The following is an 18,876-nucleotide window of genomic DNA, read 5'->3' as shown; positions in this document are numbered from 1 at the left end:
GACCTTCATTGATTATGCTTGTGTTTTGCAGCCAGATTAGCACTCCTACTAATAACAGCTCTTTACTTGTTTTATCTGCCCTTAAACTCCAATACTGGCAGGCTGAACATTTGCTGTCTCTTGACCAAACTTTTTCTGAAGGTTAACAACTTGCAGTGATATTGCAGAATGTTATGTTACAATTAATAACTCTATAAGCAAGTAGTGCTAAGCTCTTAGAAAGAAACAAGAGGGAGGATTAGTATTTGAGATTCTCATTGTTATATCAAAAGCTCTTGAATATAAATCTCCTGTGAATAAGTCAGCAGCATTAAAATTTCCTACAACCCAGTACTGTGGTAGTTTTTAAGAAAACTGCCATTAGTCACTGACAAGGAATGGGAGAAGAAACCAAGAGAGGAAGAGTTTGATAGAGAGGTTTCTAGACCATATTTAGAAACATTTTTTAATGATAGTCTTCAAATGTGCACTAATCCAAAGAAGGTAAAATGGGAAAGAGACTGTGAAGATCAAATAGCTTTAACTCAGAAGAGCACTGCACCCATCCAAATTTTTAGCAGACTGGAGCAGGTCTCTCACATGGCAGAATTTTGTAGAAAAATTAGATATTTTCATTGTAGTGTGCCTTAAACCACCACCAAAATGCAAAACACAATCCATAAAAAGAGATAGCAAAATCAGTCATAAGCACTGCTGGGTAGTCAACCATTAGGAGCTCAGTTCTGCAGCTCTTACTCAACAGGAAGTACAAGCTTTAATAAAGACTCAAGAATAAGGCCCCAGGAATGATTTCTCATGTTAAAGTGCCCATATTTGCTATACATACACCCACTGACATCTAGATTATTGCAGCTGGGCAATATTTAATGATAACATGGAAGAATGATTGGAGGGGACTTTACATGTCTTTTGCTAGGAAAAGCTACAAATGCAGCCTACATTTTCAGATGTCATCTTTACCTTGGTGCCAGGAGTACCAGGTTGTCCCTTTTGACCATCCAGACCATTGTGTCCCTATATTAAGTAGAAAAATAGATATTAATATATATTTTCCCACAAATAACTACACATAAACTCCTAGTCTTGTAAGGCAAAGCCTTCTTACCATACAAAATTATTTTCTAATATAATCTTAAGATTTTAAAAAACCCCAAAATCATATAATCATAGAATCAACCTTTCATATCAGGAGATAGTAAAATCTTCAAAGAGGTTCACACACACTTAACTTTGAGGGTATTTCCAGGGTTTTCAGCATGCTGAAGTGCTGTCAATCATAACTAAGCAGGGAAATTATGCACATACCCTAATTCCCTTAAAGCCAGGCAGACCAGGAGTTCCAGGGAAACCACGAGCACCCTAAAAACACACAATGAATGTATGATTGTCTCTCATATAATGCAGTTAAAGAGAAAGGAAAAGACTAAGTCTTTCAATAAAATTAATTGGTAGATCTGGGCTGTGATACTTCAAATGAGGAACACAGTCCATTCCCTAACCTCCCAGGGCCAGACTTGTTCCAAGACTAACAGTAATCAACTTGATTTTCCTGTTCTGACTCTCAGAAATTTCATGTATTAACATGTGATAGCACAGCTGTTTAAGCTTTCTATACCAAGGTCCCTCCTCATCTGTGCCTATGTAACTCATCACTATGTCAATTCTGTTACTAATTACACTAGCTTCACTTGGGGAGGGGGAACACAAAACAAATACAGAACTATATGATATTCCCAAAGGTACAAACTGAATTTTGATTAATCCATATAAGAAATATTACTAGATAGTTAATGGTGCAATTCAGGAATGCTGTTAGGTTTCACTGATAGAACTGTTTTGCATTGTCTACAGTAGACTGCTACATACCTGAGGGCCAGCAACACCCCTCTCACCAGGTCTTCCAGGTTTGCCAGGGTGGCCCTACAAAAAGGCAGTAAAAATACACTAAGAAGGAAAGCTTATTTAATAAAATAACAACATAAGCCATTCTTAAAAAGAAAAGACATTGTCTAAGTTTCTCACATTTTCGATAATTACAGACAGCTTGTTAGCTTTCATGTTTCCTTCTCCCTGTACTCAGGAAGTTAAATAATTTATTTGAAGAAGTTTTAAAATTATCCATTTTTCTGTACATCTCCAACATACAGCAACTCTTTTGTTGTAAAATAATTCTTTCAAGGAGTTATTCATTCTATTCAAAACAATGTAAACAATTATGGCAAATTGAATGCTTTGCTTAACAATGACTTAATGTTAGAGTTGAATCACAGCCCCAAAAGAAATGAGAAACATTCAGTAACCACTTACATCTTCACCAGCCTTTCCTGGAGGACCAGGGGGACCACGAGGACCCTGGGGACCCTGTTAAAAATACACTGAGGATTACTTCATGCATCAGTTTTTCAGATAAGTTTTTTCACTGGTTTCTGACTTGAGCTGGGGCACAGGTGGAGCATAATTGACTTTGCACTTTATGATTCTAGTCTGAAGGAATCTGAATCTGAGTGTTCAGCTCTGCTTCTGTAACAGGACCAACCAGGATTATCCAATTGAAACATTCAAGGATGTGAATATGGATAGGAGAAAGGGGCTTAAGCATTACAAGCCTACTTTGTTGTCCTATTTCTGATTCTAACATTGTCTGTATGTGAAACCTGTACTTACTGTTTGACCAGGTTCACCAGGCTCACCAGGAACACCTTGAAAACCAGGAGGACCCTACAGAAGGAGAGAGATTTTGTTAGTGTTTGAACAAGCTATTTGTAGTTTTCCAGATATATCAATGTTTATTAATCTGTAGGAGAGCTGAGAATATACTTACAGGGGGTCCAGACGCTCCAGGTGGGCCTCTAGGTCCCATTAAACCCTAGGAGAGAAAAATTGCAGAACACTTTTTTTAAAAAATCACCATTATAGAAACTCATCTATAACCAATTCCTGTTACTCCTAGAATGTTAGCAAGCCTTACAGTTTTCAGTGTGCAATGTCCAAATCAAATTAGAGGAAGTTTAGAGTTCTGCATGAATTTGCACAGGCAGTCCAAGTGCAAATAGATCTTATAATGGATGAATTAGCACAGAGGTGATTAGAAACTACCATTATGGCTGGGAACCCTGTGATCTATTCTAGCTTGTCAGTAAGACTGGTTCATTCTTCTGTGTGCCTTCTCCCTTCCCATAAACTAAATGCAGAGTTTAAAGATGAGGGTCATAACAACAGATTAAGAAAGACTATATTTTTGGCCTGTCAATTTTATCATAATTTTCAAGAAGAGATGTTAGAGAAAAAAGATTAAAATTGTAGAGATGTAAAAGGGAAAAATGAAGATATATAAATGGCAGCATTACCATGAATTGGCAGCTTCACACACAACTTTGGAAAGAACAACTCTTTGACATATTGTGTAATCATCTGTTTCAAATAATGATCCATTTCTATTTAAATATTTCATAGAATCATAGAATAGTTAGGGTTGGAAAGGACCTCAAGATCATCTAGTTCCAACCCCCCTGCCATGGGCAGGGACATCTCACACTAAACCGTATCACCCAAGGCTTCATCCAACCTGGTCTTGAACACCACCAGGGATGGAGCATTCACAACCTCCCTGGGCAGCCCATTCCAGTACCTCACCACCCTAACAGTAAAGAATTTCTTCCTTATATCCAATCTAAACCTCTGCTGTTTATTCTCTTCATTTCACCTACAAAGTCAGTCACTAACATACTCTTCTTGACTGAATTCAGAATTTTCATACATCTTGAAAAAAGGATCAAAAAAATCTCTCATAAAGAAAATTTCCATGGGTTACCGCACTTTCTTAATAGTTGTCTTAAGCTTTACTAAGCAAGCAACTTTTAGTGAAATTTAATTTAGGCTCCTATTGTCCAAATGAATGTTTTATGAGATGTGACAACAGAAATTGCTATAAAAATATGCAGTAATTCTAGGAAAAATAACTAATTCTGAACAGTCTGAATCACATGTGCTGCATAAGCCCTGTGAATCTCTTCACAAATTATATTCCGTAATGATTTTCCCCTCCTTTTCTAAATTCCCAATATCCCATATTTTCTTTATGAAATTTAAAAATTCCTCACAGTAGGTAGACTCTATTGCTGTTCCTACCAGGTGAACCCTAACTGATTCAGAAATTGAAACTTAGGAACTGTGACACCCCAAATAAATCTTCATCTACATTTTCATATTGTCAGACACTGAGAGCAGAACTTGATTAAAGATACTCCCATTTTCCTATATTTAGTATATAAGTGGATGACAAAACATATTCAAAAATTCATTTAATATTACAATATTTTTGAGAAGGGAAACAAGCACTTGACCCAGAATAAACCTGACCAGCCTTCATCTTGCTGCTCACCCATCAGGTGCATTGCCTATGATGTTGGTAAGTGTGGTGAATTTAACCCATATTCTGCTGTCTATGCACACTGAAAATATCTGCTAACATCAGAAAGGGTTAGAAATCCATATAGAGGGGCAATAGACTTCTTAAATATCCATGTGAACATAGCATGCAGTAACTGATAGAGATTTCTCCAGAGAAATTGCTTTGTTGCAACTACGGACATTCGGTTTTGGAGAACCAAATGTGGTGGCCAGTTTTCTACCGAGCCTGTGCAATCCAAGGATATCAAAAGGGTTTAACAGCCATGTGAGAAAAATGGTCATCAACCTGAGGTGAGCTATTGAGTTATTTACTAGACCGATGTCTGCTTTAGACAGCAGCTTTATAATTTACCTCATTCATAAAACACTATCTGTCTCATGGGTAAAGTAATACTGTATCAAAGTACATGTTATCTGACATCAGATTATAAGATTCACTCATTCATAAAAGTGTGGTCAACAGACAGAATTAAAGCACAAGGCCCGTAAGTGCTATATTAAAATTAAATATACAGTCCCAAGACCACATTTCAAGTCCTAGGGCTATATTTCAAACAGTTTACATTGTCCTACCTCAAAGAATCCATTCACAGTTTGACTCGATATATGATCAAAACGCTAATTTTAATACTGTGCTTTACATTCTTACAGCTGGATTAGACTCAAAGGAAAATAGCAAATGTGTGATCTATGCAGGTTATCAAGTGCTAAATCATATACCTACCATAGGTCCAGGGCCAAAATCAGCTGCTTTAGATGGATCATATTGAGCAGCGAAGTTCTGTAGGTGATAAAAAGTTTGAAATTAACATACTACAAATTTTACTTTTAAATGTTGATAATTATCATGCTACATTTAACTACCATCAGTCTTGCTATACAGTATGTTGAAGTAGCACATGTAAAACTCAGTAAACTGTGGAGACAGTGTTCTCACAGGAGAATGGATATTTGGTACATGAGCTCTGAATAACTCCGAGGGATACAGCAAGGCCGTGGGAGGCCCGAGGAAGCTTAAGCAAGCAAGAAAAGAAGAAGCTGTAATTTACTGAGTGATGAGAACTGTGGACTGTTGGCAAGCATTTGAGGTCAAGTTCTCACACCTGTGCTTAACCAATTATATGTGAGTCACTAAGGGTCTTCAAGACAAGTATCCAATCATGATACGCCAAATTGCTGTAGGTGTGTGTAAGCAATAGTATATAAGGAGTTAATGCTTTGCAATAAATGGCTTTTTGTCTGATCATATTGGTCTCTGACTGAGTCCGTTCCACGGCAGTAAACCTGGTCCTATAATTTCTACATTATAGATTTCTACTCATTTTCAAGTTTCCAGAAAAAATGGGATTTTACTAGGAAGGCCCTTTCACGCAGTGGCCTCAAATATCCATGCACTACTGACAGAGAGGCATTGCAATAGTGTAAACTGGAAATTAAGAATGTAAACTCAGTACTCATCTAAAATTGAAAACTTTCTTGAAACCCTCAAATCATTCTACCTAATTTCCAATGAGGAAAGTTGTGTGTATTTTTTCACTGCATTGCTTAAGTGAAATCCTTGTACCAGCCCTGATGGGCTACTGGAAGAGGTGGGGCTTCCACTTTCAAAAAGGTCTGAGGAGCACGCAGCCTCAGAAACTCTGCACTGGATATTTGATCTTCTATTCATGTAAGTTTTGTAGCCAAATATGCATCTAGTACATTTTCTCTCTCCACTAAAATGGAAAAAAGTACTATACAACAGACAAAAATCCTTTTATCATTTTATTAGCATATTAAAACTAGAAATCAGTGAAAGCAGTTTGGGGTCTGCTAATAGGAAAATAAGTTGTTATTCATATTGAAGGCAAGAGAGTACTCTTCCATGCAGGAGGATTTACTAAACTTGAACAATAAGACACTGCCTATGTCTTCATGCTCCCTGTGTGAGCTAATGGCAAGCAAAGAGTTAAAGCCAGCATTCTGCAGAGAATACATGATAGACACTTCTCCAAAAAGTGTGTATGCAACACAGTCCACTTAGGTTTTGCAGCACGAATACAGATAGAAAAATTCTAAAGGAGGATATGCTAATATCCTGAAGGACTTTCAAGTATGAACTTTCAGCTTAAGGGTAGTCTTCAGCCTGTTCCAATACAGTTGCTGTCTCTTGAACCTGCAAAGTGCTGTTTCTTTTCTCTATCTGCTTAACAGCACAGGTTTCACTTACTTGATTTCTAATCCATACACATCATAGCTGTATAAATTTAATGATAATTAACATGGTTGATCTGCTCCTGTGCATAAGTCCCTGGTGAATACAGAACACAGATTTGCCAAGGCAAATATACATTCCAAGGAGACTGGGACCATTGGAACTGGGACCATCAATTTTTTACCGACCATGAGAGAATGTTTCCTCTACTTTCCTCCAATGCAATTTCAGTGTTTTCCAGAAGATGTACATTTACTCATAATCACAAAGCACGAATTATCGGTTTCAGTAATAGAAAGTTTGGATGCCTTACTCCGCCAAGACCTGGAGGACCAGGGGGGCCTGGAGGACCTGGTAGACCATCTTCACCATCCCTGCCTGGTGGACCTGGTGGACCCTAGAGTCAAAAAAAAGGATTATAAAGCCAGTATTAGAAGTGGCTAAAGAAATATTTGAAGTGATAAATTCATTAACAGCCAGGCACCTACAGCACATACTACAGCAGTACTATATAAGCACTTTCAATAGTGAGAAAATGAACATAGCTTGAATTTACATTGTCTTGTCACATCTCAAATCAGGTATTAACTGGAGTTTCGTATTTGAGATTCATGGGGGCAATACAGAATCTATGCTACCAAAGCGTAATCTCCAAATTGGGAAATCTCACTTTAAGCAATCAAATTTTGGACCCATAAACCCCAAGTAACCCACATGGACCCAAACAGCCTATCAGATTCTGCTAGCAAGAGTCTAAAATTTGCTATACCGGTATGAACTAACATTCATCCAGAGTAAGTCGAGAACTAGTTTCTAATGAGTATATGCTATTTGCTGGTAAAATTGCAAATTCAGTGACAGTAAAGCAGTGCTCTTTGGTATATTTTTGATGCTATCACTCTACTACCACTGTCGGAATTTCTTTTACAATAACCTGATATTATATGCATTCAACAATATTTGTCCATACATTCTTTCATCCTTGAAGCCCAAAGATATTCAAGTTTTGCCATTGTGACAATGGAGGCGAGGTATTTTACTTGGTCTGTATTTTGGACCCAGTTCAGTGCTAGATAAAATCCATAATAAAAGTCTTATGGATTTCTAAAGGAGCAAGATCAGCCTTGCTGCCTTCAGGACAAGCCATGTATCTCATTTCATGAAACAAATTTAGCTAGTGATAGACTAAAGCAAATACCCAGTTGACCACATGGATACACCCTTCCAAATAGCTCCCATTATGTTTGTCAGCATATTATGACCTAACAAATCTTGAAAAGCTACCTGTCACTACTATGACATTTTCATTTTCAAGGTACAAAAATGACACATGATAATTACACACTGCCCAGATAAGGATGTGAATTTCAGAATACCACTTAAAAAAAGCAGCAACAATGCAGAAGCAAATCAGAAAAGCAGCCATCAGCAACATGAATGAACATTACAATGAAATTATTAAACTGTCCTTATTTATGGTTACTTTACAGTAGCCTATAACAGTCCAGTATCTGCTTTGACTAACAGAAGGTAGATGACAAACACCTAACTGCCAAGAAAAGAGCTTTTTCAAGCCATCTTAGGAGGCACAGAAAATGAATTATTCTTGAAGCTAGCTTTGTATATTCAGGTTTGATGTAGAGAGCTTATCCACATACCATACTGTTCAAAGACCACATCTTTATGTGTCAACTTTCCTTTCTGCATTTTCATGCACTATTTCCACTGTGGGCAGTGGAAAAAAGTTTTTTAAATCACTTCTTGGAGTTATAGGCTGCTGTGTGAATTCAACCAATCTGCTCAGCCACAATGACCACAACAGTTTAGTGAGGTATTGCCAGGGCAGAATTTGGTACATAGGTAACTTCGTTTCTTTGTAATGAAATTGTACAGGGAAGCTTTTACGGGTACATTTATTTACTCTCACATCAATGCCTAAACTCAGTTTTTTCCTACTGGTCTTCCAACAACTGCTGTTCAAAGATCACAAAGAAATGAATGTCAATCTAATTCCTTACCCTTTCTCCCTGTGGCCCTTTGTCTCCTCTAGGGCCCTGCCAGAAGAAAATAAAACTTAATGAGTTACCACAGAAATTTTCCAGGACAACACAGGGAAACAGATACATTAAAAATAATTAGTGTAGATGGAAAAAGGAAAGCTGACTGCACATACAGGTCCAACTGCCTCTTTCCACAGGCAGTATATTCTTTTTCCACAGTAAGCTACTGGAAATATGCAAGTCACTGTCATTACTACATCAGTTAGAAGTATCACTGCACAGTCCACAGAAGTACTTGCAAAGTTGGTTTTAGTCTCTAATGAGTAATTTGCTCTAATTTAACAGCAAATTTCAGATATAAAATAGAATTTGCTTAGATTTTTAGACCTGTATGGATATTGCTTGTGTTCCATTAATGTAAATTTTTCCAATGGAACTCTAGTTGAACAAGAATGTCACTTTGAAGCAGTTCAGTTCTTGGTAGGCTTAGTTCTGCTCTTGGGTAAAGCAGCTTAAATCCAATATTTGAATTTATTCTGGTGTTAAGATGCTGAGCCTATTGTTCCCTCCTTTTTACTTCATACTCATCTCAGTTCTACTGCTACAGATAACACTGAAAATAAAGTAGTCAGTTTTCCTTTCATCCCATATTCAACCAAATATTAATCTGCCTAAGAATATCTGGTATCATCTCCATTCCCACACAAGAAAAATAAATATGCTTACCTTCCGCCCTGCAGCTCCCTGGAAAAAATAAAGAAGATAGTTAAAAAAGGATACAGTTTCTCTCAATATTTTAAACTAAAATAACATATAAATTTGCACTCATCTTCTTACATATTTTTTCTCTGTATGGTATATTTCAGTATACCCTGTGGTTTTAAATTACTTCTTATAATAGTTTAGGAGTAATTTAGCTAGGAGTTTATCATCTAGCAAAGATACATGTAACTTCATTAGAACATTCTGTTGAAGACTGACAATTTTATATGTATTACAGCCTATAAAACTGGCATTAAAAAAAAGTCACACCTGAGTTCTTTCATAATCCTTCTGTGCAATGAAATTTAGACTGTACGACTGGCTTTAAAGTAGAGCTATCTCCAATCCAAACCGTCAGGTATAATGTCCAAACACCACTGCTCTGTTACTTTCTCCTCATGGTCTTTACACCTATGAAGGCAGTCTCTTAAAAAGGCCGTCCCACTTGAAAAATTGGGGTGGGTACCTTTCCAGGCAGTCCCTTCAGGATTTAATTGGTATCTTTCCATGACCATCTTGGGCATTAACCTTAATAAATAACACTGCCACGAAAGAGAAGTCTAGCTTGTTAGTTGAAGATGAGTGCACATAGCAGATAGAAGAAAATAGTTATACTGACCTCACTCACATCTGGAAAGAGAAGGGAAAGAAAAAAAAAAGATAATTAGAGCATTTACTCAGTTATTTTTGCAAGTTTTACATTTCAATGCTTTTAAGTCAAATGGCAAATTTACATTTATTAATGCAAGGAACATATTCTTGATGTATTTCTCATTTTAAGGTAATTATCTTACACTGTAAAGACTCACAGGTGAGATTGCCAAACTCAAAACAGACTTATTAATGAAATTAGAACAAGTAATATGTTTGATATGGTAAAAAGCCAGACACCTTCTCTAAGCCTGCCCTAAATATGCTTGAATGTACCTCCATGGAAAAAAAATGCACATATGTATTTTCACATGTCTGCGTGCAACAAATGAATGAAGCCAGACAGGTTGACATGCTAAGATAATACATTGTAGAAGTAATATTAAATTTTAATGTAAATGGCTCCATCTCACTTTTTATGGGGCATGGTCCTATCCAAACATACCCATTTCTACAATTTCCTGTAAAACGTCAACATGTGTAACAAAGCAGTTTGAAGGCATTAAACACCAAATAGGAAATAACTTTCTTTCTGCATGCTATTTACTATGAAGTATGCTCTTGTTAATCAGCTGGAGGTTCTGATTTTAAAAAATCTGTTTTCTAAATTTCAAGCAATCTGTTGCTTGAATGAAATTTATATTAAAAATCTATCTTTGCACTGAAACCATGGTATGAATGTCTCACACCACACTTTGTGTGCCAGCAATTCGACTACTAGCTAACAGGTTTTCGGGTGTTTTTCCACAAAGCGTCACTTTGGCTATGTATGATCACACTAAATTCAGATGATTCATGCAGTCCAGCAGACAGGTAACAACACCTGAAGTGCTGAACGCCACAAAGCATTGAAATACCACGGCAGAACACCGATCGCCTCTACTAGCTCCACTTTAAAACCACTACTGCCCCCAGGTGATGGTGACACTGGTGACTACAAGGTCTTATTTCGGGAGAACAGGGGTTGGTGGGTGCGGGGTAATGCCCACGCGAACCGCTTCGTCTCCTCAGCCGTTGCTACCGCTGCCAGTCAGGTGGGGATGGACGAATGTCCCCGGGGGGGGAGCGGCTGCGGTGTGCCGGGGCAGGCCTCAGTCCGGCCGCCCCTTCCGAACGGCCTCAACACGGCCGGCGTGGCACTAAGGGCATCTTCTCGGGAGCCCCCAGGAGAGGGCAGCGCGGGCTGCGCCCTCCCTCCTCCGCCCGGGAACGCAGCCAAACTCCAGGTCAGAGTTAGTCTCTCGGAGGAAGAGCGGCGAGGGGATGCTGCCGGCAGGGAAGACGGGGAACGCTTCGGTTCACCGATCAAACTGACGGAGCGCGGTTCTCCCCCTCCGCAGTGTGTGTGGAGAGCTGCGCTTCCCCTTCATGGAGGAACGGGGACTAAATCCTCTTCCCTGCACTATTCCTTCCCTGCCTCCCTCCTCCTGCCTCATACAGTCTTTTCCTCTCCGGATACCCCCGGGAGGCCGGGCTCAATGTGCGGGAGCCACCAGGGGACTCCCCGACGGCTTTCCCCGCCCGAGCCGGAGGGCGAGCAACCAGGGATCCCGTTGCGCCGCCAGGCGGCGCCGCTGTGAGCGGCGGACCGCAGCGGGGCGGCGGCGGCCGCGGTGGGCGAGGGCCCCGCACCGAGCCTCCCGGCATCCCGCGGAGGAAAGCGGCAAGGCACCTCTCTCCCTCTCCACCCGGCTCCCCGCTTCCGGAGCCGTGCCTCAAGTCTCACAAAAGCGTAGTCTGGAAGCAGCCAGGGCTTTTCCACTCGCCGCACACTCTCCTCCTAGCCCTTAAGCAGCTGCGCTTGGATTACGGCTTTGCATTCTCCTTTGGATACAAGCCCATCTGTCTTTTTGGGGCTTGGGTGAGGATGGGGGTCCTCGTTGGCCTTTTGCCACCTTTTTCTATTTCTGAGGGAAAAATAGCTGGATTCTGATCCGGGACAGAAATGGTGGCAGTTGTAAGAGTTGATCTCTACAGCTTGGGAAGCGGCAGCAACCCGCAGGCGTGGAAAGAGGTCTGGATAGAGCGCAGAGGGTCAGCCCCTCCTGACCCCCCTGTCAGGGACAGCCATCCCCTGACACCCCCCATGCCACGAGCAAGCTGAAAGCACTTACGTTGGCCTGTTGCTAGGTATGAAGTTACTGCAAGCAGCAACACAATCCGCGTATCCACAAAGCTGAGCATGTCTAGTTGCAAGACATGCAGACTCCTTGTGGTGCAGAGCCCCCGGGTCGGTGGTTAGCTATTACCTACGGGGCGCAGGCATACAGTCTTGAGTAACTCCAACCCTAGCGGAAACCTGCTGCCCGGGATGCTAAATTAATCAAGACCCGTTCCGCCCTATTTATACCGCAGGAGGGTCCCGGGGCCGCGAGTCACCGGCGCCCGCGCAGCCAATGGGAGCGCGGGGCCTGCGCGGCTCCCAGGCCGTCACGTGCCCCGTGTCTCCGGCCCGGCGCGGCAGCCTTGGCAGTGGAGGGGATGGGGCGGAGGGGAGGATGGTGGGGGGGGAGAGGCGGCGACCGTAAATTGGTTCCATGCTTTGAGGACGTGGACACTTTGAGGCTTTCGGGAGGAAAATCTGACTCCTTGTCCCGTTTTTTTATTTAAGGGATTTTTTTTCCAGCGTTCCCCGCCCCTCGCCCGGCTTTTCAGGGCTGCGCGGCCTCGAGCCTCGCCGGGCAGCCGGTTGGCAGCGGCCGGGAGGGCGCTCCGACGGCTTTCAAAGCAGGAGCTGTCCAGGGCCTGCGGACCCAACCGTTTCCCTTCCGATGGCGGCGGAGAAGCGCCCTAGGGAACCGGGAGGGAGCTGGGTCCTTTGCTCAGGCTCTCCGCTCAACCGAAGGCAAAAAGACACTCTCGGCCTCCCCGGAGGTGCCGAGGCGCCTCCAGCACCGGGGGTGGGCAGCCTGTCACCCCGGCCCCTCGCATTTCCCGGTGGGAACCAGCGGCCCGTGGGAAGCAGCAGAACCCTCATCGACTGTTCGCAGCCCGGGGGTTCGCTCTCCCTAGGGAAGTCTCTCCCGCCGGAGCAGAGAGTGTTTTCTCTCTACTGCGCTGCCGCTGGGATAGCGTGAAGGTGTGAGGGGCAGCCCGGGGAGTCCCGGCAGCCGGCTGCCCCGCGACCTCCCGGCCCGTTCAGCAGAGCCCCTCTCCGGCGCAGGGAGGAGGAAGGGCACTCATGGCAACTCCCTGTCCCTCCTGCCACCCGCGCACCCCGCCAAGGGGAAAGCTGGAGGGGTTGCTTGCCACGTCTGTCTGGCAACCGGCTTCCCCGTCTCGGGCGGGGGGGGAGTGTGGGGGTGTGGGCCAGGCGCCGGCCGCCCCACGGCACTCAGGGAAGCCGAGGGACGATGCAAGCAGCTGCCCACACCGGGCCCCTGACGCCCGGCAGGCAAGGCGCTCCTTGCGGTGTGCAGCGGGACCCCATCCTTAGCCCCAGGGAGCCTCTGTTCCAGGGACTGGGGTCGGGGGCCGCAGTCACTTGGGGTCGCCCATCTCTGCCCCGCCGGCCTCTGCCCCAAGGCGGCTGAGCGGAGCTGACGTGGTCCCACCGCCCGGGCCAAGCAGCGCCCGCGGCCAACCCGCATCCCCGCCCAGGGGCTCCTCCCGGGCAGGCGGGAGGCCCCCTCCCGGGCCCCCTCTGCTCGCTGAAGGGAGTCCCGGGCAGAGGGAACGGAGAAGACAAATGGGAGCCCCGCCTCAGAGCGGGCCCCCCTCCCCGGGGCGGAAACGGCGAGGAGGGCTCCGCGGAAAGCGGGGCTCGCTCCCCTTCCCTCCCCCAGCTGCGGGGTGTGGGTCTCCGGGCAGGTGGATCCTGCGCGCACACAGCAGTGAGCCCCTGTGAACCTCCGCTGTGCCGGCGGGGGAGCCGCGGCGGAGGCAACGGGAGAGCTCCCGGCAGTGGGGCCGGGGGAGAGCCGACCGCTGCCCACCCCTGGGGGAAGGGGGTCCTCTCTGCCGCTGCCTGTCTTTGGGGAGGTGCGGGGGGTGTATCCAGTCCTCGCTTATAGGGTGTCCCCGTGGGGGGCCGTGTACAGGAAGTATGGAAAAGGTGGGACAGGGGTGTTCCTCTGACGGGAAACCCCACGGACGTGGTGTCCCAAGAGCACTGCCAGCATCAGGCACTGCTGAATGCAGCAGCCCTGTGCCACGCTTTCACGCGTGGCTGGGAGAGCCAGCCTACTAGCCTGTACATCCTGCTTGAAGCCACCTCCCTGTACGGGATCTTCCTTCACTGTGAAGAATGCACATGCAATGGGTAATGTGCATGACCAACACACGGAATTAAACTGCATGTGGAACTAAATCTGCACTTTAGATAAGATAACCCCCAGCATTATGAAAAGACCAGTTTGGATGGGGCTTTGAGCTACCCAATCTAGTGGAAGGTGTCCCTGCCCGTGGCAGGGGGTTGGAACTGGATGAGTTTTAAGGTCTCTTCCAAACCAAACTGTTCCATGACTCTATGGAAAGGTGGTCCAACAAAATATGTCTGACCAAAAAACAGGACCCCAATGGATGATGACACATTGAAACATGGTAATAAAAGTATACAGCATAAACAGTACAAAAGTACTCTCCCAGATTATCTTTCATGTGAATTGTATCAATTTAAATAAAGGGGGATTTAAAATTAATCTGGACAGCAAAGTTAACTACTTTAAAGTTTATACCAGCATACACCTAAAATAGCTCAGTGACCTTCAAACAAGTTGAAATAATAATTAAACTTAGACCCAAAGCAGTAAAGCTCAAGTTTGAGTGTTTCCTGACAGCTCCACTTCCAGTGAGTAGTGTGGGTTGTTTTGGGGTTTTTTTAAACCTCTCCCTTGAAATCAATCATTTGACTCTATAGCCAGAGTTTTTCCTTGTTTTGTCAAATGAATTTTGACTCTGCTGCCTCAGCAGACCGTTTATTGATTGGTAATAATAGTAACTAGATTCTTTTTAGTCTTTTCTAACTGAATACATACAATGTCAGAGAACCATTGCTTGCCTACTTTTATGCATATTTTCAAGAAAAGATAGTCCTTTTCTAATAACAGAGTACTCTGATGGTGCAAGAATGTGGACACATGTATCCTGACCAAACCAAACTCAATCACCATTCCCCTTCACCCTCCCATACGTTTTAAGACAGGAAAGATAAGGAAATCCCCCAGAGAAGGATGCCATCTCTCCCCAAAGATGAGGATTTTCATTTACCACATGTACCATAAAGAAAGGGGCTGAGGGAGACACACAGCCAGAAGCTGAGCAACACATGAAAAGTATTGAGATGACACGGAACTACAGCTCCTAGGCTTCAAAAGAGATACAGGATTGGTGCCTATGGTAGAAAAAAGAGAAAGAGTTACGGAATAATAATTCATTGTCCTGGGTCTTCTTCCATGTCTATGGGTCTTTTTTCAATAAACCATCTTGAAAGAAACATAACTGAAGTTCTCTAGGACCATCAGCTTTAACAAAACAGTCTTTGACCTTTGGGACCTATGGAGCCCTTGGCCATTTTCTTCACTAACATTCATCCTTGGTCTCCATATTTTCAGGAAAGATGAGGAAGGAGAAGGAGGAAACTCTTTTCCCTCTAACATCAGCACTAATTCAAGCAACACCAACAGATTTTAGGTTAAGTGACAAAGGCCTATTAAGTTGATCTTCCTGCAAAGTATCTGTGTCATACAGATACCATCACAGCTTCTGTTGTGAAGGTAAGCTACATTGCTCATCTGCTACATTGCTCATCTGCTCTACCTAAGCATACAAAAGTAATCTTAGAAACTGGGGGAAAAATGAAAGGATTTCCAAAACAAGGGAGTGCTTAGTGAATTTGGTTCTATGGGGTGACCTCAGATTTTTTGTTTTTCCTCAAAAAACAATTACTGCAAATGGTTGCTATTAGGCAAATATCTTTACTAGTGCAGGGACTCCTAATTTAACAGAAGTAACTTGGCAGCTTTTGGAGCCGTTAGAATGCCAGAAGTGATTTGATCATCCAGCTTTAACAAGGAAACATCTAAGAACTCTTTCTCTTTGGATCATATCTATTTAAAGGAACTATTTCACACTGAAGCCAATAATGCCTGTGGCACAATTTAAACTAAAACTGATGATGATCAAAAATAACCTCTAGAAAACTCGCTGTTAGGGCAAGCTTTGAAAGAGATGAGCTTCCAGGTGATGTTGAAGCAGATTTTCTTCTTTTTAGGCTGTCTGTAAACCTCACGCCCCATGGTAGATAACTGGGTATGGTGCGCTCTTAGGTCCCAGTTCTTCTGAGGCTGGTAGGAATAGGAAAGCCACAGTATTTATGGTTGGAGCAAATAGTCATTGATTTCTTTACACCTATTCCAACACAAAGCTTCACACGTTTGTTCAGATAATGAATGCATGCCTAGCCACATAGTAGTAAAGGATGAGCAGCAAAGCTGCATACGGGAAATAGTTTCCTAGTGGGACACCTTTGAGTACTGGAGCTGGCTGAGAGGCACAGTCTGGCTTTAGTCTTTCTTTTGTAGGATATATGGATATAGGAGTGTCTATACAGCATAATTCAATTAAGCACTAGCACTTGGATAGATTATACTAGATGACTGTTGAATAGACATATTGGCTTCATTTGAGCTAGCTTTGATAAAACTGTTTATGATTCTGCACTTCACATATTTGTTTGGTTATAGACAGTATCTTGCTCTGAGTAACAAGGAGACAAGTACCTTGTCAGTGGAGAAAATACAGAAACAGGACAGTGTATCCCCCTCAGCACAATTCAGTGTTTCAGGTTTGTTGGTTTCTTCCTGACTCCTTAGTTAAAAAAGAAAAAAAAAAACCCAACTAAAAAAGCTGTGCAATATACTCTTATAGGAAAATCCTGAGGAAAGACGGACAAGTCACCGCAAGAAACCTGCTCTGCACATGGGGCTGAAGGTCCAGTTATGCTAAGCTCCTGTGGTCAGGACACTGTTCCCATGTAGGACTAAAGGTATACAGAGATCTAAGAGAATGGTACAGGTACGTAAAGAGTCACGACTTGGCTGGTCCATGGATCCTTATTTAGAGGGAGTCTGTAGAGTGCCAGTAAATGGTATGGAAGCAGGAATATTTTCTTTCTGCAAAGAGCTCATAACCATTGACTTTTAATACTTCTTTTGTATTTTAAGACTTTTTTTTTTCAGAATCAATTAAAGTGGCTTTTAAGAAGTAGTCCAGCAAATTGACTTTTAAGGAGAAACAAACAGGTTCTATGTGAACAGCCATGGCAGCTGCTTCCTTTAGTTTCTGTTCCCCAGTGGCTGTCTACACTTGAAATAAATCATCGTTCATTATTCTGAAGAGGTGTAATGGTCATGGATTCTCAAAAAAGAGCAACTGATAGGCTCAGCAGCCCATGGGGGATTGTTGTTGAAGGAAACAACAGGCAAATTTAATGGAAATTTTTTCTCAATTATACATAAGTAAAGACAAAAAGAGGATGGCTCAAGGCTGCTTCACTGAAGCTGGGGTACCTAGCTGTCCTTCTCAAAAGTGGTAAACTTCTGCAGCGGAGTTAGCTTTCTGGGTGATGTTTACATATTCAAAGTACTGTTTCTCATCTCCCTCACCCTCCCCCCTCCCCCCCCCCCCCCCCCCCCCCCCCCCGTTTTTGTTCCTTAAAGTTACATATTTAGGAATTGAAGAGGTCAAAACAAAGGTTTAGTTCACATATTGATGGAAGGCTCAGTTGGTTGTTACTGGAGCCCAACCAACTTACCAAGCTTGAGCAAATTCAGGACACACAGGCTACATTTCAGATCATTATCAACTCAACCTGATGCTCTGTGACACTGAAAATTATCCAGTGAAATAATGCAATTATTAAGATGCTATCTTACTTTACACCTGAAAGCTTATTTTAAAACTAATTTTTTAAGACCATTTGGACTTCACTTCTGTTCCCTTTGGTAAACCTGTAAGTCTGCATGCCTGTCATAAGTAACACTGCACTGCCTCTGACTTGTTCTTACGCAGATGATAGAACAGAAGCTCACATCAAGTTCAGTAATAGCAGAGCCGGAGCAATATTCACTACAGTCTTATATCTCATAAGTATTTCAGTAATATCACAGAATTTTTAACCTCTTTCAGGTTTAACCATCTAATTAGTGTTTTTTTGTTCCATTCTTTCGCCAACCTTAGAATTTTGACTGAAGGCATACAAGATTCTCAACAAAACACAAGGCAAGATAAAACCAAGGCAGGTGGTCCTTTAAAAATTATCATCCATCTCAGTAAATTCTACTAAAAGCAAATGAAAATAATGCTGGGGAGAACACTTTCTTTTTACAAACACAAAAATGAATGGATGTGTGTAGGCTCTAAATAAGTTGGTAATTCTCTGATGTGGCAGTGAAGTCTGGTATACCAAACGTGTACCACAGTTCATCAGCTGAAATAAAGATCCAGTAATAGTATTAAAAAGGTTCCATTGCATCTTTATGGCATAGCAGTGTGAAGGGACAGCAACAGAGCCTCAGCTTCTGGGGATTTTCAGAATTTTTCTTATGAGAAAGAAAAAAATGAAAATGCAGTGAACATCACCTGTAGCAGGTCTGTATAAATCCATTCCTTTGCATTCTCAACAGGCTTAGGAGTGATAGGGTTAAGGACTCAGAAGTACATGAATCAAATAAGCCCAGAAAAATGTAAGAGGTAGTGATCAATGGGATTACTGAAAATAAGCAAACATGATCATGGGTTGTATTTGTTTTGTGTGCAAATGTATTTGCACAGGAGGTTGTGGAAGGTATCATATAAAGCTTTAGTTATTACTTGATACAGTTATTATAGCAATCAAAATCACACAGGCAATATTAGAGG

At 42.7% G+C, this 18,876-nt stretch overlaps 1 protein-coding gene across 1 annotated transcript in view; it reads right to left on the bottom strand.

Moving 5' to 3' along the window:
* The window catches only part of COL1A2 (collagen type I alpha 2 chain), a 39,319-nt gene extending 26,967 nt beyond the window's left edge, over window positions 1–12,352 (bottom strand). The window contains exons 1-12 of the mRNA XM_034062147.1: window positions 12,132–12,352; window positions 9,986–9,996; window positions 9,331–9,348; window positions 8,623–8,658; window positions 6,918–7,001; window positions 5,135–5,191; window positions 2,822–2,866; window positions 2,665–2,718; window positions 2,308–2,361; window positions 1,867–1,920; window positions 1,306–1,359; window positions 961–1,014 (exon numbers count right to left, since the gene is read on the bottom strand). Of these exons, the coding sequence (XP_033918038.1) occupies window positions 961–1,014; window positions 1,306–1,359; window positions 1,867–1,920; window positions 2,308–2,361; window positions 2,665–2,718; window positions 2,822–2,866; window positions 5,135–5,191; window positions 6,918–7,001; window positions 8,623–8,658; window positions 9,331–9,348; window positions 9,986–9,996; window positions 12,132–12,201 (591 nt within the window). The 5' untranslated portion in view covers window positions 12,202–12,352. The remainder of the gene's footprint in view (window positions 1–960; window positions 1,015–1,305; window positions 1,360–1,866; window positions 1,921–2,307; window positions 2,362–2,664; window positions 2,719–2,821; window positions 2,867–5,134; window positions 5,192–6,917; window positions 7,002–8,622; window positions 8,659–9,330; window positions 9,349–9,985; window positions 9,997–12,131) is intronic.
* Between the last annotated feature and the right edge of the window lie 6,524 nt (window positions 12,353–18,876).

This window comes from Melopsittacus undulatus, chromosome 1, assembly GCF_012275295.1.
Source record: "Melopsittacus undulatus isolate bMelUnd1 chromosome 1, bMelUnd1.mat.Z, whole genome shotgun sequence".
In the NCBI taxonomy this organism is placed as follows: domain Eukaryota; kingdom Metazoa; phylum Chordata; class Aves; order Psittaciformes; family Psittaculidae; genus Melopsittacus; species Melopsittacus undulatus.
The sequence above is the reverse complement of the archived record's forward strand: the minus strand, read 5'-3'. Positions and strand labels throughout refer to the sequence as shown.